The 23,598-nt window shown below is 41.8% G+C and overlaps 1 protein-coding gene across 1 annotated transcript in view; it reads left to right on the top strand.

The window, feature by feature from the left end:
• Vps13c (vacuolar protein sorting 13 homolog C) overlaps window positions 1-23,598 on the top strand; it is a 165,236-nt gene that overhangs the window by 45,109 nt on the left and 96,529 nt on the right. Inside the window, 10 exon segments of the mRNA XM_087564087.1 lie at window positions 673-844; window positions 9,251-9,313; window positions 13,006-13,132; window positions 13,732-13,826; window positions 17,131-17,273; window positions 17,982-18,174; window positions 19,283-19,397; window positions 19,975-20,111; window positions 21,216-21,339; window positions 22,777-22,894. Coding sequence (XP_087420213.1) covers window positions 673-844; window positions 9,251-9,313; window positions 13,006-13,132; window positions 13,732-13,826; window positions 17,131-17,273; window positions 17,982-18,174; window positions 19,283-19,397; window positions 19,975-20,111; window positions 21,216-21,339; window positions 22,777-22,894 — 1,287 coding nt within the window.

Consider the following 23,598-nt stretch of genomic DNA (forward strand, 5'->3'; position numbering starts at 1 on the left):
TCCTTCTTTTTCTTTTTTCTTTTTTTTTTTTTTTTTTGGAGCTGGGGACTGAACCCAGGGCCTTGTGCTTGCTAGGCAAGCGCTCTACCACTGAGCTAAATCCCCAACCCTCATTTTATATTCTGCTCTGGACTCCTGAAGTTTTTTATCTTAGCATTCAAGACTTTGAACATGTTTTTAAAAGTCTTGTCAGTTTTCCACATGGACTCAAGGTTATAAGAACACAGTCTGTAGCCATGTTTTACTTAGCACTGGAGGTGTGTGTGTGTGTGTGTGTGTGTGTGTGTGAGAAATGCATTTTGTGATCGTGTGGGTATCATGCAGTGGGAACTAAGATAGCTATGCCGTCACGGGATAATATAACTCTATGAAGTCATTGTGCTGGATGTGGTCTGCCATTTAACAAGAAGCTGCTGTTAAGCACGTGACTGTACTGTTTTCCACATGTATCATTCTGTGCTGTTGTGGTTTTGCTTCGACATGTCCTCCTCCTGGAGTGTTCCTCTGCTTACTCTGTGTAGGCCAGAGAGTTGTACTGGGGGCTTTCGTGTCACTGTTGGGCTTACTGGAAGATGGCAGAGAACCACATCCGCAATGTGGAATGTCCGAGAAGTCTAAGCTGTTTTCTGGCATCTTTATATTCACATGTACATTAACAAACTCTGATTTCAGGTGGAAATATGCTATTGATTCTGTTCTCGAAGTTCATATAAGAAGATATACTCGGCCGTGGTCGTGGAATAACATAAAAAACCACAGGCAGTTACTCAAGAGTTACAAAATGGCCTACAAAAACAAGTTAACACAAACCAAAGTCTCAGAAGAAATACAGAAACAAATTCAGGTATATTTTGCATATTTAGCACTGCTAACTTCTTTTTTTTTTTTTTTTTGCTTTCTTTTTTTTTAATTTTTTTTTATTTATTTATTTTTTTTATTAACTTGAGTATTTCTTATATACATTTCAAGTGTTATTCCCTTTCCCAGTTTCCGGGCAAACATCCCCCTCCCCCCTCCCCTTCTTTATGGGTGTCCCCCTCCCAACCCTCCCCCCATTGCCGCCCTCCCCCCATAGTCTAGTTCACTGGGGGTTCATTCTTAGCAGGACCCAGGGCTTCCCCTTCCACTGGTGCTCTTACTAGGATATTCATTGCTACCTATGGGGTCAGAGTCCAGGGTCAGTCCATGTATTTAGGTAGTGGCTTAGTCCCTGGAAGCTCTGGTTGCTTGACATTGTTGTACTTTTGGGGTCTCGAGCCCCTTTAAGCTCTTCCAGTTCTTTCTCTGATTCCTTCAATAGGGGACCTATTCTCAGTTCAGTGGTTTGCTGCTGGCATTCGCCTCTGTATTTGCTGTATTCTGGCTGTGTCTCTCAGGAGCGATCTACATCCGGCTCCTGTCGGTCTGCACTTCTTTGCTTCATCCATCTTGTCCAATTGGGTGGCTGTATATGTATGGGCCACCTGTGGGGCAGGCTCTGAATGGGTGTTCCTTCAGTCTCTGTTTTAATCTTTGCCTCTCCCTTCCCAGCCAAGGGTATTCTTTTTCCTCATTTAAAGAAGGAGTGAAGCATTCACATTTTGATCATCCGTCTTGAGTTTCGTTTGTTCTAGGGATCTAGGGTAATTCAAGCATTTGGGCTAATAGCCACTTATCAATGAGTGCATACCATGTATGTCTTTCTGTGATTGGGTTAGCTCACTCAGGATGATATTTTCCAGTTCCAACCATTTGCCTACGAATTTCATAAACTCGTTGTTTTTGATAGCTGAGTAATATTCCATTGTGTAGATGTACCACATTTTCTGTATCCATTCCTCTGTTGAAGGGCATCTGGGTTCTTTCCATTTTCTGGCTATTATAAATAAGGCTGCGATGAACATAGTGGAGCACGTGTCTCTTTTATATGTTGAGGCATCTTTTGGGTATATGCCCAAGAGAGGTATAGCTGGATCCTCAGGCAGTTCAATGTCCAATTTTCTGAGGAACCTCCAGACTGATTTCCAGAATGGTTTTACCAGTCTGCAATCCCACCAACAATGAAGGACTGTTCCTCTTTCTCCACATCCTCGCCAGCATCTGCTGTCACCTGAGTTTTTGATCTTAGCCATTCTCACTGGTGTGAGGTGAAATCTCAGGGTTGTTTTGATTTGCATTTCCCTTATGACTAAAGATGTTGAACATTTCTTTAGGTGTTTCTCAGCCATTCGGCATTCCTCAGCTGTGAATTCTTTGTTTAGCTCTGAACCCCATTTTTTAATAGGGTTATTTCTCTCCCTTCGGTCTAACTTCTTGAGTTCTTTGTATATTTTGGATATAAGGCCTCTATCTGTTGTAGGATTGGTAAAGATCTTTTCCCAATCTGTTGGTTGCCGATTTGTCCTAACCACAGTGTCCTTTGCCTTACAGAAGCTTTGCAGTTTTATGAGATCCCATTTGTCGATTCTTGATCTTAGAGCATAAGCCATTGGTGTTTTGTTCAGGAAATTTTTTCCAGTGCCCATGTGTTCCAGATGCTTCCCTAGTTTTTCTTCTATTAGTTTGAGTGTGTCTGGTTTGATGTGGAGGTCCTTGATCCACTTGGACTTAAGCTTTGTACAGGGTGATAAGCATGGATCGATCTGCATTCTTCTACATGTTGCCCTCCAGTTGAACCAGCACCATTTGCTGAAAATGCTATCTTTTTTCCATTGGATGGTTTTGGCTCCTTTGTCAAAAATCAAGTGACCATAGGTGTGTGGGTTCATTTCTGGGTCTTCAATTCTATTCCATTGGTCTATCTGTCTGTCTCTGTACCAATACCATGCAGTTTTTATCACTATTGCTCTGTAATACTGCTTGAGTTCAGGGATAGTCATTCCCCCTGAAGTCCTTTTATTGTTGAGGATAGCTTTAGCTATCCTGGGTTTTTTGTTATTCCAGATGAATTTGCAAATTGTTCTGTCTAACTCTTTGAAGAATTGGATTGGTATTTTGATGGGGATTGCATTGAATCTGTAGATTGCTTTTGGTAAAATGGCCATTTTTACTATATTAATCCTGCCAATCCATGAGCATGGGAGATCTTTCCATCTTCTGAGGTCTTCTTCAATTTCTTTCCTCAGTGTCTTGAAGTTCTTATTGTACAGATCTTTTACTTGCTTGGTTAAAGTCACACCGAGGTACTTTATATTATTTGGGTCTATTATGAAGGGTGTCGTTTCCCTAATTTCTTTCTCGGCTTGTTTCTCTTTTGTATAGAGGAAGGCAACTGATTTATTTGAGTTAATTTTATACCCAGCCACTTTGCTGAAGTTGTTTATCAGCTTTAGTAGTTCTCTGGTGGAACTTTTGGGATCACTTAAATATACTATCATGTCATCTGCAAATAGTGATATTTTGACCTCTTCTTTTCCGATCTATATCCCCTTGATTTCCTTTTGTTGTCTGATTGCTCTGGCTAGAACTTCAAGAACTATATTGAATAAGTAGGGAGAGAGTGGGCAGCCTTGTCTAGTCCCTGATTTTAGTGGGATTGCTTCAAGTTTCTCTCCATTTAGTTTAATGTTAGCAACTGGTTTGCTGTATATGGCTTTTACTATGTTTAGGTATGGGCCTTGAATTCCTATTCTTTCCAGGACTTTTATCATGAAGGGGTGTTGAATTTTGTCAAATGCTTTCTCAGCATCTAATGAAATGATCATGTGGTTCTGTTCTTTCAGTTTGTTTATATAATGGATCACGTTGATGGTTTTCCGTATATTAAACCATCCCTGCATGCCTGGGATGAAGCCTACTTGATCATGGTGGATGATTGTTTTGATGTGCTCTTGAATTCGGTTTGCCAGAATTTTATTGAGTATTTTTGCATCGATATTCATAAGGGAAATTGGTCTGAAGTTCTCTTTCTTTGTTGTTTTTTTGTGTGGTTTAGGTATAAGAGTAATTGTGGCTTCGTAGAAGGAATTCGGTAGGGCTCCATCTGTTTCAATTTTGTGGAATAGTTTGGATAATATTTGTATGAGGTCTTCTATGAAGGTTTGATAGAATTCTGCACTAAACCCGTCTGGACCTGGGCTCTTTTTGGTTGGGAGACCTTTAGTGACTGCTTCTATTTCCTTAGGAGTTATGGGGTTGTTTAACTGGTTTATCTGTTCCTGATTTAACTTCGATACCTGGTATCTGTCTAGGAAATTGTCCATTTCCTGAAGATTTTCAAGTTTTGTTGAATATAGGTTTTTATAGTAAGATCTGATGATTTTTTGAATTTCCTCTGAATCTGTAGTTATGTCTCCCTTTTCATTTCTGATTTTGTTAATTTGGACGCACTCTCTGTGTCCTCTCGTTAGTCTGGCTAAGGGTTTATCTATCTTGTTGATTTTCTCAAAGAACCAACTTTTGGTTCTGTTGATTCTTTCTATGGTCCTTTTTGTTTCTACTTGGTTGATTTCAGCTCTGAGTTTGATTATTTCCTGCCTTCTACTCCTCCTGGGTGTATTTGCTTCTTTTTGTTCTAGAGCTTTTAAGTGTGCTGTCAAGCTGCTGACATATGCTCTTTCCTGTTTCTTTCTGCAGGCACTCAGCGCTATGAGTTTTCCTCTTAGCACAGCTTTCATTGTGTCCCATAAGTTTGGGTATGTTGTATCTTCATTTTCATTAAATTCTAAAAAGTTTTTAATTTCTTTCTTTATTTCTTCCTTGACCAGGTTATCATTGAGTAGAGCATTGTTCAATTTCCACGTATATGTGGGCATTCTTCCCTTATTGTTATTGAAGACCAGCTTTAGCCCGTGGTGGTCCGATAGCACGCATGGGATTATTTCTATCTTTCTGTACCTGTTGAGGCCCGTTTTTTGACCAATTATATGGTCAATTTTGGAGAAAGTACCATGAGGAGCTGAGAAGAAGGTATATCCTTTTGCTTTAGGATAGAATGTTCTATAAATATCCGTTAAGTCCATTTGGCTCATGACTTCTCTTAGTCTGTCGACATCACTGTTTAATTTCTGTTTCCATGATCTGTCCATTGATGAGAGTGGTGTGTTGAAATCTCCCACTATTATTGTGTGAGGTGCAATGTGTGCTTTGAGCTTTAGTAAGGTTTCTTTTACATATGTAGGTGCCCTTGTATTTGGGGCATAGATATTTAGGATTGAGAGTTCATCTTGGTGGATTTTTCCTTTGATGAATATGAAGTGTCCTTCCTTATCTTTTTTGATGACTTTTAGTTGGAAATTGATTTTATTTGATATTAGAATGGCTACTCCAGCTTGCTTCTTCTGACCATTTGCTTGGAAAGTTGTTTTCCAGCCTTTCACTCTGAGGTAGTGTCTGTCTTTGTCTCTGAGGTGTGTTTCCTGTAGGCTTCAGAATGCAGGGCCCTCGTTGTGTATCCAGTTTGTTAATCTATGTCTTTTTATTGGGGAGTTGAGGCCATTGATATTGAGAGATATTAAGGAATAGTGATTATTGCTTCCCGTTATATTCATATTTGGATGTGAGGTTATGTTTGTGTGCTTTCATTCTCTTTGTTTTGTTGCCAAGACGATTAGTTTCTTGCTTCTTCTAGGGTATAGCTTGCCTCCTTATGTTGGGCTTTACCATTTATTATCCTTTGTAGTGCTGGATTTGTGGAAAGATATTGTGTAAATTTGGTTTTGTCATGGAATATCTTGGTTTCTCCATCAATGTTAATTCAGAGTTTTGCTGGATACAGTAACCTGGGCTGGCATTTGTGTTCTCTTAGGGTCTGTATAACATCAGTCCAGGATCTTCTGGCCTTCATAGTTTCTGGCGAGAAGTCTGGTGTGATTCTGATAGGTCTCCCTTTATATGTTACTTGACCTTTTTCCCTTACTGCTTTTAATATTCTTTCTTTATTTTGTGCGTTTGGTGTTTTGACAATTATGTGACGGGAGGTGTTTCTTTTCTGGTCCAATCTATTTGGAGTTCTGTAGGCTTCTTGTATGTCTATGGGTATCTCTTTTTTAGGTTAGGGAAGTTTTCTTCTATGATTTTGTTGAAGATATTTACTGGTCCTTTGAGCTGGGAGTCTTCACTCTCTTCTATACCTATTATCCTTAGGTTTGATCTTCTCATTGAGTCCTGGATTTCCTGTATGTTTTGGACCAGTAGCTTTTTCCGCTTTACATTATCTTTGACAGTTGAGTCAATGATTTCTATGGAATCTTCTGCTCCTGAGATTCTCTCTTCCATCTCTTGTATTCTGTTGGTGAAGCTTGTATCTACAGCTCCTTGTCTCTTCTTTTGGTTTTCTATATCCAGGGTTGTTTCCCTGTGTTCTTTCTTGATTGCTTCTATTTCCATTTTTAATTCCTTCAACTGTTTGATTGTGTTTTCCTGGAATTCTTTCAGGGATTTTTGTGTCTCCTCTCTATGGGCTTCTACTTGTTTATTTATGTTTTCCTGGAATTCTTTCAGGGATTTTTGTGTCTCCTCTCTATGGGCTTCTACTTGTTTATTTATGTTTTCCTGGAATTCTTTCAGGGATTTTTGCGATTCTTTCAGGCATTTTTGCGATTCCTCTCTGTAGGCTTCTACTTGTTCTCTAAGGGAGTTCTTCACGTCTTTCTTGAAGTCCTCTAGCATCATGATCAAAAATGATTTTGGAACTAGATCTTGCTTTTCTGGTGTGTTTGGATATTCCATGTTTGTTTTGATGGTGCCATGTAGTCTTGGTTTCTGTTGCTTGGGTTCCTGCGCTTGCCTCTCGCCATCAGATTATCTCTAGTGTTACTTTGTTCTGCTATTTCTGACAGTGGCTAGACTGTCCTATAAGCCTGTGTGTCAGGAGTGCTGTAGACCTGTTTTCCTGTTTTCTTTCAGTCAGTTATGGGGACAGAGTGTTCTGCTTTCCGGCGTGTGGTTTTTCCTCTCTACAGGTCTTCAGCTGTTCCTGTGGGCCTGTGTCTTGAGTTCACCAGGCAGCTTTCTTGCAGCAGAAAAGTTGGTCTTACCTGTGGTCCCGAGGCTCAAGTTCGCTCGTGGGGTGCTACCCACGGGCTCTCTGCAGCGGCAGCAACCAGGAAGACCTGTGCCGCCGTTTCCGGGAGCTTCAGTGCACCAGGGTTCCAGATGGTCTTTGGCTTTTTCCTCTGGCGTCCGAGATGTGTGTGCAGAGAGCAGTCTCTTCTGGTTTCCCAGGCTTGTTTGCCTCTCTGAAGGTTCAGCTCTCCCTCCCACGGGATTTGGGTGCAGAGAACTGTTTATCCGGTCTGTTTCCTTCTGGTTCTGGTGGTGTCTCAGGCACAGGGGTCCTGCCGCTCCTGGGCCCTCCCCCACGGGAGCCCAGAGGCCTTATACAGTTTCCTCTTGGGCCAGGGATGTGGGCAGGGGTGAGCAGTGTTGGTGGTCTCTTCCGCTCTGCAGCCTCAGGAGTGCCCACCTGACCAGGCGGTTGGGTCTCTCTCTCACAGAGTCTCGCACTGCTAACTTCTAATCACCCTTTAATATGCTGTCTCTCACTCTTTAGCTCTGGTTGTCCTGGCACTCATTATGCTACCCAGGCTGGCCTCGAGCTTACAGAACTTATTGCCTCTTGTCTCTGCTTTCCAAGTGCTGGGATTAAAGGTGTGCACTACTACACACATTTCCTTTAACGTTCTTATGCTTCTGGTTTGAATTGGAATATAATTTGACAAAGAACAGACTCGTACATGAGAAAATAGATTGTCCTTCCTTTTTCATTTTTTTTTTTTTTATTAACTAAAAATTCCTTTTTTCCTGGCCGAATGTCACACATAGCAAATCTACTATAGGCCATTTGGGAAAATGTGTCTAGTTTACCTAATACTGTTTAGAAAGTGGACATTAGTTCATTTGTTAGATCTTGTTTGCTCATAGATTCCCATACTTTTACACTTCTGTTCTCTCCATTTTAGAGCTTAAACTATTCTCTATAAGCAAAACAAAAAAAAAAACCTGTTTTTTCCCTGAGAAAGCCTGGGGGTCTTACTTGTGCCCTGAATACAGAATTTGTTTAATAATATCTGGCGGCTGTGGCTGCCATTCAGTCACCATGTCCAGGATGTAAGACCGGCTGAACTCCTGTGGTTTGGAACCATGATAGTGGCCAGTGTGATACAGGAAGGGCATAGGTGTGGGGGACAAAGATCAGGACTCAAGGTGCTTGGTGTTAACAGGTGTTCTGTCAGAGATACACATACATGGGTTTCACTGCTGCTCAAATTTCTTCTCAAGAATAAAGTGAAGACGGTGTCTGTCTTACAGTCCTGACGGCTGTATGAACAAATTCATGAGGGTTCAGGTCATCTAATTAATGTCTCAGTTTCTCCTTTAGTCTACTTGGTGACTGGAGTAATTTGCATTCTTTTTGTTTTTATAAGGAAATGATTTAATGTCTATAAAATAATATAGAATAGGGAAGAGTAAGAAGTAAGGATCATAAGAAAATACCTAAAACTGTTCTCTAGCTTTTATTTTTTAAATTTTATGCCTTTAAAATTATGTATGCATGCATGTTTCTATGTGTGTTTGCACACATAGGTACAGAGGAGGTCAGAAGGGACATCAGATGCCCTGGGGCTGGACTCACAGGTACCTGGCTGGGAGCTGCCAGATGTAGTGCTGGGACCTGAACCCCAGTCTTTGCAGGGAATGCAGTGCCATTTTTCAGCACTTCTTTAACTCTATACATCCCCTCTTTTAATAAAAATAAACTTTTTTTTCTTTTTTTCCGGAGCTGAGGACTGAACCCAGGGCCTTGAGCTTGCTAGGCAAGCGCTCTACCACTGAGCTAAATCCCCAACTCCTAAATAAACTTTTTAAAAGATGTATTTACTTTATTTTATGTGTGTGAGTGTCCTCCCTGCATGTATGCCTGAGCACTGTGTGTGTGCCCGGTGTCTGTGGAGGTCAGAAAGGACATCCGATCTCCTGTTACAGATGACTGGGTGCTGGGACCTGAACTCGGGTCCTCCGTTAAAGCAGCCAGTGGTCTCGATGTCTGAGCTACCTCTTCAGCCCCAGCATAGCTCCTGTCGAAAGCATTCTTATTTTTATGTGCAGTTACCTATAATATCTCACAGAAAAGGCTTTATTTTTACACTGTTGAATAAGGATTTAACTTTTTATAAGACTTGCTTTCCTTCTTATAAAAATTAAAATAATAAAAGCCTAGTGCACATGTTGGCTCAGGCTTCATTAGCATGGTGCAGTGTGGGTACTGCTTGGATGAGTGTGTCAGTCATAGGCTCGTTTTACATAATCCTCTTTCCCTCTTGTTTTGCAGGACTTGGAGAAGAGTCTAGATGTTTTCAACATAATTTTAGTGAGACAACAAGCTCAAGTCGAGGTAATCATTTTATCTAACTGACGTATTCTTCATTCACCAAGTTAATACCACTTCTTTAAACCGGGGATGAAGAAATCTGAGTCTTATGGGAAGTTGCTAAGATTTACCCAAATGAGAATAGAGATGAGTCCTTATTGCTTAATTCTGTTTCTAGGGAAAACTAACTGGAGAAAAGCTGATAACATGTGTATCAAAACTCTGTGGCATAGTAGATCTCGGTCCCCGTCACTCTAGCAGTCCGAAATGTCAGTTAACATTAGGCATCAGGTGCATGCTAGTTCTTAGGACCTAGTATACTCACTGCAGCTTGCTAGTTGCTCATTACTTAAATATTTTTCCCTTTTCTCTTCCCTCCTGCTGTCTTCCTCTTTCTTATTTTCCAAAATCAGGACCAGTTTGTTCCTTTGTGTACCTTGTCATAGTCATTCCATCTCAGTGATTAAAAATGAATTGCAAACTAAATAGAGCTTCTAGAAAATGTAGATCAGGCGAAGCAAGGAAAAGCTCCTATTATCTCGCACGCTGTCTCAGATGCTTAGCTGCTGCCTGTAGCTGTCTGCATTTCTTTTTAAACCCTTTCTAGAGATCTCATAGGCACACCACACCCTGTTCTCTGGTGCTAGGGTTTGAGCCCATTGCTGTATCACTCAGCCATCTTTCCAGTCCATATTCATTCTAAAATGAGACCAAAGCACGTGTACTTAGTCATGTATCTAGCAAAAACTTGATGAATTTCAATCATTCTAGATTATGGTTAAGTGTGTGGACTTGAGGGTACCAGTTTTGCAGGCATTTGGTTTTATAACTCCACACTTTGTGCTTTGGTTTTCTCATTTATACAATGTAGCCTGCATCTTGTGTTCATTGTGGAGGAATATGTGATAATTCATTTAAAGCACTTTTTTTATGGGCCTGGCCCTTAGGAATAACTGTGATTTTTTTCATCTTTCTCTTTATCATTTGTATTAGCATATGGAAGTGAGCAGAATAAAGAAATTCCTTCCAAAGGGAGAGAAGGATAATAAATACACAGTTAACCATAAATAGCAGGGATGTAGAGAGTGCTGCGGCTGGGCAGTGGTGATCACTGGGATTGCAGTTTTAACCAGGAGGGCAAAGAAAGCTTCACTCAGAGAGGATTGGTCTGATGACCCAGGAAGGTTGAGAGAGATACCAGAGAGATGTCCAAGGGCAGAACTGACCTGGGAGGAAAGAATAGACTGTAGCAGTTGAAGGCTTTTGACCTGGAAGATCCTCTGACTCATTCAGACATATGAGAGGGGAGGGTGGCAGCCACTGTGATTTACAGGAAGTGGCAGGGTGCTGCTGGGAACGGGAGGTCATCAGGCTGTGTAGGATCTTATTAGCAACAGTAGATTTTGGCTTGAATCGGCAAATTGTTAGTACTGAATTTGAGAAACAGGATGTTATAACTGGGGGTGCTTTAGAACTCATTCTCACTGCTCTACAAACAGCTCTAGGTGAGAGCAGTAGGATACTAATAGGGAGGCCAGTTGCTACTGAGCTAGCAGGAGAGGGGTGGCAGGGGAATGTAGTAGGTATTTAATCTCTCTGGGGAGGGGGCGTTCAACTGTGCCTTTGATCATTCAGTTCCCAGATAAAAGATACACAACCTTTATATTTATAAGAAACCTTAATCAGCACTAGAGCTGGGCAGATACCTACCCTCTGTGCTTTAATGTCTACATTCCTGCCAATAACCCTGAACGAGATATGACTTGCCATGTTCTGCCTGGGCCACTCTTACTCCAATTGGCTAGCCCCCTTACAATCCCTTACCCCATGGAGTCTTCTATCTGTCATCTACTTCCCCTTCTTCATGGTTCTATCTCAGACACCAAGCCTGGGAACCAAAACCCCACCTACCTCTCTTCTGCCAAGCTATAGGCTGTCACCGTCTTTATTCAACTAATAGTTTTAAATTAAGGAGCAAGGTATGCATGAAAGCCAGGCCTTGGGGGAAGGGAGAGCAGTATTTAGCATTATAATACAGAGCAGAAGACCAAAGCTCAACCTTGGAGGAGCTGGGTTTTAGTGGAAAGGATGGAATGTCTGGAGTCTAGCTGTTTTGAGGGCAGCACCACATTACCTCATACAGCCTAGAGATAAAGAGTCAAAAGGCCATCCGTTATTTTGGTGTCAACAGTTGATAGTATGGATCTGTCATCAACAAGATGGGAAGGACTCGGTGGAGCAACCTGGGTACAGTGTGGTAGATCTGGAGTTCACATTAGATACAGCAGTCTTCTCAGAAGAGGGTGTGTCTGCATGTGTCAATTCAGGATGGGTTAGATGTGTGAGACTGGATAAAGAGTTAGGGAAGGGGGCTGGGGATTTAGCTCAGTGGTAGAGCGCTTACCTAGGAAGCGCAAGGCCCTGGGTTCGGTCCCCAGCTCCGAAAAAAAGAACCAAAAAAAAAAAAAAAAAAAAAAAGAGTTAGGGAAGGGACGATAATCCTGCTGCTGCCCCGCTGAGAGAGATGGTGACCATGGCTGTTGCTGAGTTGAAGGAGGGAAGCTTTGTTAACACAGCTCCAAATTCAGGCAGAAAAGGGCTGCTGAGCAGCGAGCACCCCAGCCCCTATGGCTATCTGTGATAGACACGCCTGAGTGGCAGCTGAGCTGACTCAGAGATGCACACTTACATGTGTGGAAAGCTTTTCGATAACATCTCTTGCTTTTCTTTTTGGATGACTGATGTCTGTCTTTTGTTTTCACTCACTCTGTATACACAAATACATACATGTAAACATCTATATAAAATGCATGTAATTTAAACACTCAGAGTGTATATATGTACATATATGTTAATGTTAGAATGGAAATACCTGTTTAGTATATCTTCATATCTGTTCCTGTCTTTCATATCTCTTCACTCTTGTATCCTTGTACTCACAGGTGACTTAGGACAAACACTGGACATTGTCTCTATGCTTAGCCTTATATTTGGTCATCAAACATCCTCTGTCATTTTAGAACTTACTTTTTCCCTTTAACTTCTTTTTTGGAATGTTTTACTTTTTATTATGGGATACTTAAATATGTTAATGATTTACTGTCCATTGAAAATTCTCTTAAAAGTGAATTTGAAGATTGCTGAAGGTCAGAGAATGATGGCAGAGTCTAAATCATTTACTCTTCTCTTCCTACACTTGTTTTCTGGTTTCTGAAAAAGCAGGTTAGGAGGAGTCAGTCGGAAGCTTCGTAGTCATAGGCTATATCTGAACAAGAGATGAGATGGGGTTGGAGGGCCGTTTCTGTCTCCATCCCAGCAGGAGCATCTTAAACAAACCAGGATTGTGTGTACATTCTGAAATGTGCTTTAGAACAATACATTTCAGATGGAGAAGCATCTTCATTTTAAGAATTGTTTTCATTTTACAAACCTATGATTCCAGTGTCCCCTTAAACACCCGCACATTACAGTACACAGAGAAATTCACTCGCCGTCTGTTATAGCTAGACACGTGCCTTCTTTAAATTCTATCAGTAGGAGTAGGAAGTGGGCTGACCACACTATCCAGGCCTTCCTATGAGGCTCATTTTGGAGAGAGATGATTGGCTTCTTCTCCTGCCTTACTCCATTGAGGCCTTAAACAAGACCGACTGTAAGTCTACTTAACAGTGAGCAGAGAATTTCTTCTGCAGTAATCTTCAGTTTCCATTTTTCAGGTCATTCATTCTGGGCAAAAATTAAGGAAAAAGTCTTCGGAAGCAGGAGAGAAACGTGGCTGGTTTAGTGGGTTTTGGGGAAAGAAAGAATGTAAGAAGAGAGATGAAGAATCGTCAGTCCCAGAGAGTAAGTCTCAAGGCGAGAGTCCTTGACCTGAATAGGAAAAGCCATGGGAATTCTGTCCCACACAGCCAGCAGAGGCACACCCGGACCGGACCATACGGCAGGCTACACAATGCTTTGTGTATCTACCTGGAGGAAGACTTCAAAGTTATTGAAAAATGGCTTGTGAGAAATTTAACGTGTTTATGCTTAGAGGTCGACTCAGCATTCAGTATTTCTTATTGTTAAGCTTTAGATGGATTTTAATGACAAGTTTATTTTTGAAAATTTTAGGAATTTAAAAATACGTGTATCAGGGGTTGGGGATTTAGTTCAGCGGTAGAACGCTTGCCTAGCGAGCGCAAGGCCCTGGGTTCGGTCCCCAGCCCCGGAAAAAAAAGAAAAAAAAAAAAAAAAACGTATATCTGAGAACTGAATTTCCTTAACAGCAAGTGCCTTCTTGCAGTTTCTTAACACAAACAGGCAAATAAAGAGTGTTTGTTTTAATTAAGCTGAAGTGGGGTGTTAGAGGGAATTAGGTGGCTGATTTTGCTTTAGCATTTCTGTCTGTAGACTTTAAAGCCAAAGCCACTCATTTCCCAAATGACTGCCTTGTCTCATAGCCATTGATGACCTCATGACTCCAGAGGAGAAAGACAAGCTCTTCACTGCCATTGGGTACAGTGAGAACGCCTACAACTTAGCTTTGCCCAAGCAGGTAGGTGTCAGACGCCTTCACAAGTGTTTTTACTCACTTGCTGGATTATCGTGAGCTGGGTTAAATTAGTGATGATCTAAGTAGCTACTGGAAATATGCTGCCCTCAATTTCACTGCCATATGGTGGTGTTCTGGGGTCTGACCAGTCAAAATTCCTCAACTGTAGGACTGCCTGATTGACTGAGTGAAAGAGAACCTGGTATAGGTTCTTGCTAGAGTGTTGTTAGTGTTAGTTCAGTCTTCAGAACACTTTTATTGTGACATTCAACTCATAGCAAGAGTGAACAAGTAAAGACGGCCTGCTTATTCGATAGGCTGAAAAGTCACTGTCTGGAGTGACTACTACCAGTGTCAAGGTGTAGAATATTGTGACCATTCCAGGCTCTCCTACACTTCCCCTCCTTTCTATCCAGAGCTAACCCGTGTCCTGATTATTTCCACAAGCACTTGTTTGTTTCCTGTGCTGTAGACACCGTGTTTTTGCTCTGCATAGGTTTTGTCTTCTGTAAATGGAGCACAAAGCATGGCTTTTGCTTGCCTGGCTTGCTTTTGCTGTCATCTCTACTGCTACCTAATACATTCTGCTTGTAGTCACTGCTGTATAGAATTCCATCATTTGAAAACACCGAACTTACTTACTTTTGCTTTTTCTAAAAACATTTGGGTTGTCTGTCTTTCTTTTTCACTTTTTCTCTTTCTTGTGTTTTCATCTCCACTGAGTCAGTACCGGGGAGTGAGAGTGTTGGGTGACAGGGCAGATGTCCCCTAAACATCACTTGCTGTGATGGCCGTTCTTTATGTCTGTTTGTAGCCATTCTCAGAGGATGCTGTGCTACCCCACTGTATTTTTAATCTGTATTCTCCGGGAATAATATTGAACGTGTTTCCATGGCTCGTGGGCCATCCTGGCTTATTTGTAAGTGTCCATTTGAAGTGGGGTAAGGTTTGTCCTTCCACTGCAGTCTGTGGATTGACTCACAGCTCACGTCCTGGTTTTTGCATCTGTGCAGCTTTTAGAGCCAGCTGGTGCTCTCAGGAATGCTTGTTGCTGTAGTGCTGTTGGAGATGGTCTGGGGGAGATGGGGAGTGTCAGCCAGGCCAGTCTTGTGTGTGCTCATTGCTCTCTCTCTGACCTTCATCCATGCTTCTCTCCTCTCCAGTGGTGTCTGTTGTTTTCTTCTCTCCAATGAAGAGCTGTTTGTAATATTTTCCTGCATATCTTTTTTCTTTAATTTTCCATTTTATTAGATTTTTTTTAAATTTACATTTTCAAATATTATTCCCTTTCCAAGTTTCTTGGACATAAGCCCCCTATCCGAACTCTCTCCCCTTCTTCTATAAGGGTGTTCCCCTCCCCATCCACCCTCCCTTCCTCCTCCCCCCAACAATCCCCTACACTGGGGGTCCAACCCTGGCAGGACCAAGGGCTTCCCCTTCCACTGGTGCTCTTACTAGGCTATTCATTGCTACCTATGAGGTTGGAGTCCAGGGTCAGTCCGTGTATAGTCTTTAGGTAGTGGCTTAGTCCCTGGAAGCTCTGGTTGCTTGGCACTGTTGTTCATATAGGGTTACAAACTCCTCCAGCTCCTTCAATCCTTTCTCTAATTCCTCCAATGGGGGTCCCGTTCTCAGGTCAGTGGTTTGCTGCTAGCATTTGCCTCTGTATTTGACATGCTCTGGCTGTGTCTCTTAGGAGACATCTATATCTGGTTCCTGTCAGTTTGCCCTTCTTAGCTTCATCAATCTTATCTAGTTTTGGTGGCAGTATATATATATGGGGCACATGTGGGGCAGGCTCTGAATGGCCATTCTTTTTTTTTTTTTTTTTGCCTCCATATCCCTTCCTATGAATATTTTTGTTCCCCCATTTATGAAGGAGTGAAGTATCCACACTTTGGTCAGTCATCCTTCTTCTTGAGCTTCATGTGGTCTGTGTATTTGAATTCTAGGTTGTTGAATTCTTTTTTTTTTTTTTAAGAGTTTTGAGTCCGTAATTCTATTGCCGTTTGACTTTCGCTGTTGTGAGCCGTACTCTATCACACTGCATGTCCACTTGGCTCCTGTGTAGGCTGTTTTAATCAAGGAAGGGCATTTTTAGTTACTTACATTTTTGTAGTATGATTTTTCTAATTTTCCTTTATTTTTGAGAAATTCATGCATGAATACAATGAAATATAATCAAATCTGCCTCTGTTTCCCCTTCCACGTTCTCCATATCCCCCAACTTGTTCCCCTCCCAACTATTATTTATTATTTTCTTCCTCCATTCTCTGTCCTTCCCAACTCGGATAGAGTGCACTAAGTCCAGTTGGTGTTGCTCATGTAAGATATGGGCCATCCAGTGGAGAAGGTTTTTAACTCTTTACTTTAGGTGTTCAGTGTTTACTGTGGTCTAAATTTATGCTTGCCTTGGTTTACATAGTTTGAATGTTATAAGTCTCATCAGTGTGAATGGTTTCTGCTCCACTGCTCTTGAGATCCTCCTTTGGGATGTGAGCTGTGCCATTTGACCTCTTCTGTCCCCCTTTCAGCTCCCTGCAAGTTGATCTCCCCACTCTTCATCTGGAGAGCATCCTTTAGTTCTCTTGAGCTATTTGTTCCTGGGTCTCAACCAGACTAGAGCACGCTTCTTGGAAGCGTCATTTCACAGGCTGCCTTCACACTCTTAAAAGTTCACATGTTTTGAGGGGAAATACACCCCCAAATTCTGTATCATCTCCCTAGTGGTTGTCTGTTCCAACTATATTTTCAGTTTGGAGTATTCTCACATGGGCACTCACTTTTGTGTGCAATAAATGTGTGTGTGTGTGTGTGTGTGTGTGTATGTGTGTGTGCACGCGCGTGTGTGTGCGTGTGTGTGTGCATGTGTGTGTGCATGTGTGTTTCTGTCACTTTCTGTTACTGTTTCTTTAAAACTAAGCAGACGAACCCCGATGATTCGTAAGTGTGCTGTCTGTTTGATAGGCTTTCTGTAGTGAGTAGTTTTTGGCTTTTCCTACCTTTACTCCGGGAAGTGACGGTGTTACCAGCCCCCTCCCAGCTTCTCTTGAATCCTCTGATAAAAGACAGACACACAGTCATTCCTTTTCATCGTGCCTTAGGACCAATTGGAGAATAGGGCCTTAGCATCAAAACTGCCCCTACAGCTTTCATTGTGTTTTCTGGTCTTGTTCATTCATGGAGAGTACGTAGGTGCTGGAACCCTCGAGCTTGTTGTTTGATAAGCCACCTTATTTAATTAAGGAGAAACCATTAGAACTAGCAGTCATTTGCATTCTAACTGTTTTTATTTATTCCTGTTTAGTATGTGGCTCATATATTGACTCTGAAGTTGCTGAGCACCTCTATTGTGGTAAGAGAGAACAGGAATGTTCCAGAGATCTTGAGAATCCAGATAATTGGCTTGGGTACCCAAGTATCCCAGCGACCAGGAGCACAAGCATTGAAGTAACTTTTTTTTTAAGAACTTATTTTCATTTATGGTTTTAGGCCCTGAATATATAATATTTGCAGCATGAAAGAATACTGAAGAGAAATAGCTTTTCTTTCATTTCTTTTGTTTTATTGTGAATTGTGATTCACTTTTCTATCCTCTCTCCTTTCTGAAGTGATTGTCAGGCAGTGTTTTATTTAGCGTAGCTGTGTGGCAGTGCCTCAGGGTGCAGCACATTCCTGTTTTCAGGACATTTATGCTGTATCTGATAGGAGGATATGCAAGAGAACGAACTGAAGACTGTCACACATTAGACAGTTCATGTAGAGCTTGGCTCTGAAACACTGCATGGCTCAGTAGTGGGGGAGGGTGACAGAAACAGTAGAGGGGTAGACAGGTGGATGGGAAGGGTGTCAAGAGAAGCAGGAGGCGGCTAGAGAATGCAGGAGTGGTGTAGAAACACATTGACTGCATTGTCTATGCTTAAACACTGTGATCAGTACCTACGCCATGTCCTGCGGTTGACTGATACAGGCTTTTCCTGTGAGTGATAAATACCTAAAGACACTGACTCACAGCAACGAAAGCAGGCTTTGTAGGTAAATGAAGGCCAGCCTAGGAGGACGAATTGTAACTTGGGGCATAGGGCTGGTTGTCAGGGGAATTTTCAAAGGGATAGCTATAATTTTATATTACATGCTTGCTTTTTCCTTATTGGATAGGATAGAAGCAAAATTAGAACACTGGTACGTCACAGGCTTGCGACAACAAGACATTGTGCCATCACTGGTGGCTTCCATTGGTGACACTACATCATCCTTGCTCAAAATTGAGTTTGAAACCAACCCTGAGAACAGTCCTGCTGACCAGACTCTGATCGTTCAGTCACAGCCTGTGGAGGTCATCTATGATGCTGTAAGTGTAGGCAGAAAACCACTTTTAAAGCTGTCTCTAGGGTGGAGGGATGGTTTACTATGAGTGCATGAGGACACTCAGTACTGTGCAAACCCAAGGCTCTGGATCTGCATCCTCGGCATCCAAGTCAAAGACGGGTGTGGTTTTGTGTCCCTAACCTGGCATTGTGGAGGTGGGTAGGAGGGTTGGTGGGACTTGTTTGCTTCTAGCCTAGCTCCATGTTCACAAGAAGCCCTGTTTGAAGGAAATGAGGTGGAGAGAGTGACAGAACAGGACAGCATATTCTCCTGTGTCCCCTGCACACGAACATGGGTGCATTCAGCCACATACGCACATGATGATATGCTACACATGCATATTATAAATATACATAAAAAATAAATTAAAAAAGATTGTTTTAGGGCTGAAAGGATGGCCCAGGGTAAAGGCACTTACCATGCAAGCCTGATGATCTTAGTTCAATTGTTGGGACCCAGGCATAGGAGAGCACTGACACCACAGAGCTACCCTCTGGCCCCCATACACGCGCTGTGACATGTGTATTCACATGTGCACAAGCACTCACACAAAATGATATAGTGATGTTGAAAGCTTTTACACTGTGGTGCAGCACTCAGACAAGGTTTGCCGTCTCACACCGTTTAGAAGTGTGGTTCGGTTTGTTTAGCACGGTCACGTCTGTACTAAGTTCCTGTACAACTGACCTCCAGAACTTCCTTTGTCATATAAAATCGTCATATCTTTATAATCAAGTTTAGATGTAGGTAACAGCTTCCCTCCGTTCTTTTCTAAATGTCAAAGTATGACATAACCCAAGTTCAGTGTCGAGGGCTGGGCTTTCCTCTCTAGCTGGAGGTTGACGCTGGAGGTCACGCCAGTTGCTGCTTCCACAAGACACAGACCTCTTGCCTCTGCTGTGATGTATGTACAGGTTCTCCTCTCTCCAGTAAGCTCACTGGGCTGCTCCTTGCGCCTGGTTGTCTCTCACCCCGAGGGGAAGTTGGATTCCATGCTTCAAGGCCATAGCTGTTTATAGATGGGGTAAATTCTTTGTATTTGTAACATAGAATTAACATATAACCTATTGTGTTTTAAAATTCTTTTACAGAAAACTATCAATGCCGTTGTTGAATTCTTTCAGTCAAATAAGGGGTTGGATCTTGAGCAAATTACATCGGCTACATTGATGAAGCTGGAAGAGATTAAAGCGAGAACAGCTACAGGTGACATCCTTAGTGTCTGTCAGCACCAACTAAACTGGAAACATGGCCTTCGTAATGGAGCCATTGTGTTTAGTTTATGTTTTTTATTTCTTCTTTTTAAAATTGCACTGTGTTACATTGGACATGGCTAACTCAGTAGAATAGACTCCGTAGAGAGGAAGAGAGTAATGGAGGGTGGGGCTGCTTTTCCTGCATTCCATAAGAACCTGAGCCTTAGAATGCCTTGAGGTGGGACACGACCTCCCATCCCCACTCTTCAAAGCCTCTCGCCATGCTACGCGTGCCTACTTTTAAAGAACCCAGCAGACTATTTCATGAGGTTGCTTAGCAGTCAGGCTGCAAATCTATCTATGCCTAGACCTAATACCAGTTACAGAGGATTTACTGTTATACATATGGTGTCAGATATTAGTTCTCATCAACTTAATGTACTTTTTACTTTACACGCTGAGTTGAGAATGCAGCTTTTGCCAGGACTCGCATTACTTGATATCTCAAGTGAAATTCTTAGTCTTTCTGTTAATAGTGTTACCATGTACAGCCTGACCATATCACTGTGTTCCTGGCCTTCTTCTAGGACTTACTCATATTATTGAGACTCGGAAAGTTCTCGACTTAAGGATAAATCTGAAGCCTTCTTACCTAATAATTCCACAGACAGGTTTTCACCATGAAAAGTCAAATCTCCTCATTTTAGACTTTGGTACTTTTCAGGTAGGTATATTGCACTTTTTTCTTTCTTTGATAAGCGTGGTAACTGGCACATCTGATAGTGTCCTGTTTTTCTTCCGTTTGCTTAAACGAACCCTAGACTTATTGCATATGTAGTACATGGCTGCCCAGACAGAGACATCTCTTTAGAAATTCCTGTAAAGGCAATAATTTGGCAATGAGAACTGGATAGATCATTTTTCTGTTTTTCTAATAGGATGGAAACCATCTTAGTTTTCATGGTTTATACAGTTTAATTTTACAGTGTCATTTTCTGGGCTATAGATTTTGACAAATATATATGTTTATATATATACACACACACATACACATATACACATACACACATACATATAAATGTGTATATAAAAGGAATGTGTGTATGCATATATGTATATATTAGTATGCATGTATATTTGATTGCTCTAAGTAACCAGAGTAGGATTTTAGACTTTCATCTCGTCGAGTATAGGCATTTGACAAAAGGTAGGAGATAAACTGAATGGAGCCTTTATTCCATCTGGGAAATGCTGTAGAGGGTGGAGCTGAGTCCTGATGGCCTCTTTCATGGTAGTGTGGAGAAGGCAGAGCTCACGGTGGGCCTAGGAGAGCTGAGCCGTAGTTGGCAGGACTTCTAAGGAGTCAGGCAGAGGAAGGAGCTTTCCGTCTGGACAGGCATATGAGGCAGACAGAGGAAGGAGCTTTCCGTCTGGACAGTCATATGAGGCAGACAGAGGAAGGAGCTTTCCGTCTGGACAGGCATATGAGGCACACAGCGGTGTAGCTGGCTCAGTGACTGCAGGTGCATCCATTGCTCAGGTGCAGTGCATTTGTGGTGAGGTAACCACTCCTAACGGACTGCTTACAGATCACCAGGAAGTTAGGTGGGCTCCTGTCTTTAGTTAGACGTTTTGAAATGTGACTAAAATATGTTGATATATATGTATGCTTTACTGTGACATAAAAAAATTCAGGGGGCTGGGGATTTAGCTCAGTGGTAGAGCGCTTATCTAGGAAGCGCAAAGCCCTGGGTTCGGTCCCCAGCTCCGAAAAAAAGAACAAAAAAAAAAAAAAAAAATTCAGCTTTTTTCCTTCACTCCATTTTAGCTCAACAGTAAAGACCAAGGTGCACAGAAGACGACTAATTCATCCCTTGAAGAAATCATAGACAAGGCGTATGACAAGTTTGATGTGGAAATAAAGAGTGTGCAGTTGCTCTTTGCAAAAGCGGGTGAGCCCCTGCTCAGCTCTCAGGGCGGGCAGATTAGCTCCAGTGCTTTGCCTGAGGATGTGCAGGCATTGCTAACCTTGGCCGTCCGCATGCATGGGTCTGTTTGCTCGTGGGCATCAGTCCCAGACACTGCCTTGTGCACTTGTCCTGATGATCACTTTAGAAAGCCCAGTAGGAGTGGCCCAGTGCAGAATGCCACAGTTATAACAGAGGTCAACAGTGGACTATTGATCCTAGGGTACGCAGCCCGGTTTGAACCTGAGCTCGTGTGGCCGCTGTGTATAGCATGACTGTGAACTGTCAGAACCCAGTAGAAGTTGCAGTTGGTTCTGACCCTTCAGTCCTAATGCTTCGGGATGTTTGCAGGTTTTCTGTGCTATCTTTATTTGAAAATATTTAGTTTTAGTCCAGTCTTTATATTTGTTTTATTATATCTACTTTTATAGATGTCTGAGAAACTTATATTTAAAGAATACTCCATCTAAAATCACTACAATAAACTTCTTTGATTCAAAAATTCTAAATGTGATATGTTCCCAAATCTGAAACATTTTAACTGCTGGTATGATGCCACAAGTGAATAATGTCACACATGATCTCAGATGATGGGTTGCCGTCGAAGCCCACATGCAGGTGTCAAGTTACACAGCTGGATTTGTGGGTAGAGTTGGGTCCCCTCCCCAGGACATCTGGCTGTATTCGTACACATTCTTAGATGTGAGAAAGATCTCTTCTCTGCTCTACCCTGTTCTCATTGCAGATGCTCATCCTGTAGATGCGCTCTTAACACTGAACAGTTTATGTCCTCGAAGCTTTGGTGCTTTCTGTTGCTGATGTATAGCTTTTCGGTCTTCCACATTCCTTTAGTTACTATAAGAAGCAAGTGTTGATTAGATATCTCTGAGTGTGTCATTTTGTGGACAGTCACCTGAGGACAGGATCTCTGCTCACGGAGACCCCGTGCTCTCCTCTGCACAGTGAGATCTGTTAACATTAACATGATATGTCTGCTGCTGTCTGTAAAGAGCCAGAGGCTCTTAAAGGAGAGGGTTTACACAGGCTGTAAAAACCGCCCTTTCTTTTGCATGCCCTATCAATAATTATTTGAACAATGAGCCCTTCAGCCCCTGTCATGGATGAAGATCTGCATTTGACTGTGTTAACCATGGTAAAAAATTCATTTTTGGAATTTTCCTCTTGGAACCATAGTGGTTATTACACACAAGTGTTTATTATCATCATCATCATCATCATCATCATCATCATCATCATCATCTTCTACCAATCTGTATTAAAATACAGATTACTTAACTTGTATGCTAAAGGAAGTAAAAATTTTTCATTGAATTTTTAAGTATTTTCTAGCAATGTAGAGTGGTTTTGTAAAGAATTGATTATTTTTGAAGTTAATTAATATCTAAATTTTTATTTTTAAAGGGGAAAATTGGAAAAAGTGTAGATTCCAGCACCCATCAACTATGCACATACTGCAGCCCATGGATATTCATGTTGAGTTGGCCAAGGCAATGGTGGAAAAGGATGTGAGAATGGCCAGGTAAGTGTGATTGTCTCTTGTTTTAGAAATGAATAAGGACTTTGCACCTGTATCACCTACTGAAGTTTAAGGAAACAGAGGTAGATGTATGTGGGAGAGGGAAAAACAGTGACAATGCTGTCTAATAACACAAACAGATTGTAAAGAAAATGCTTGTAGAGTCTGTAGTGCTGGCTGGTTTTATGTCAGGTTGACACAAGCTATAGTCATCTGAGAGGAGACAACCTCAAGTGAGAGAATGACTCCTAAGATTGTGCTGTAGGTAAGCCTTTAGAGTATTTTCTTAATCAGTGGTTGATGTGGGATAGCCCAGCCCACCTGGGCTGCTGGTCCTGGATTCTATAAGACAGTAGGCTGAGCAACCATGATGAGGAAGCCAGTAAGCAGCCTCCTCCATGGCCTCTGCATCAGCTCCTGACTCCAGGCTCCTGCCCTGCTTGAGGCTCTGTCCTAACTTCAGTGATGAACCATGATGTAGAAGTGTAAGCCAAATAAACCCTTTTTCCACCAAGTTACTTTTGGTCATTGTGTTCATTATAGCAATAGACTAAGACATGCTGACTCTCTTATTTCAGAATTCATATTTAGATTTTTTTACATTGTATAGCTATTGGCTATCTGAGATTCTGAGTGTATGAACATCAAGACTTAGTATCAGTGAAATAAAAATTTCAAAGGAAGTTAGCTTTTTTTTTTTGGTCATG

Source organism: Rattus norvegicus, chromosome 8 (assembly GCF_021556685.1).
Source record: "Rattus norvegicus strain SHRSP/BbbUtx chromosome 8, alternate assembly SHRSP_T2T, whole genome shotgun sequence".
NCBI lineage: Eukaryota > Metazoa > Chordata > Mammalia > Rodentia > Muridae > Rattus > Rattus norvegicus.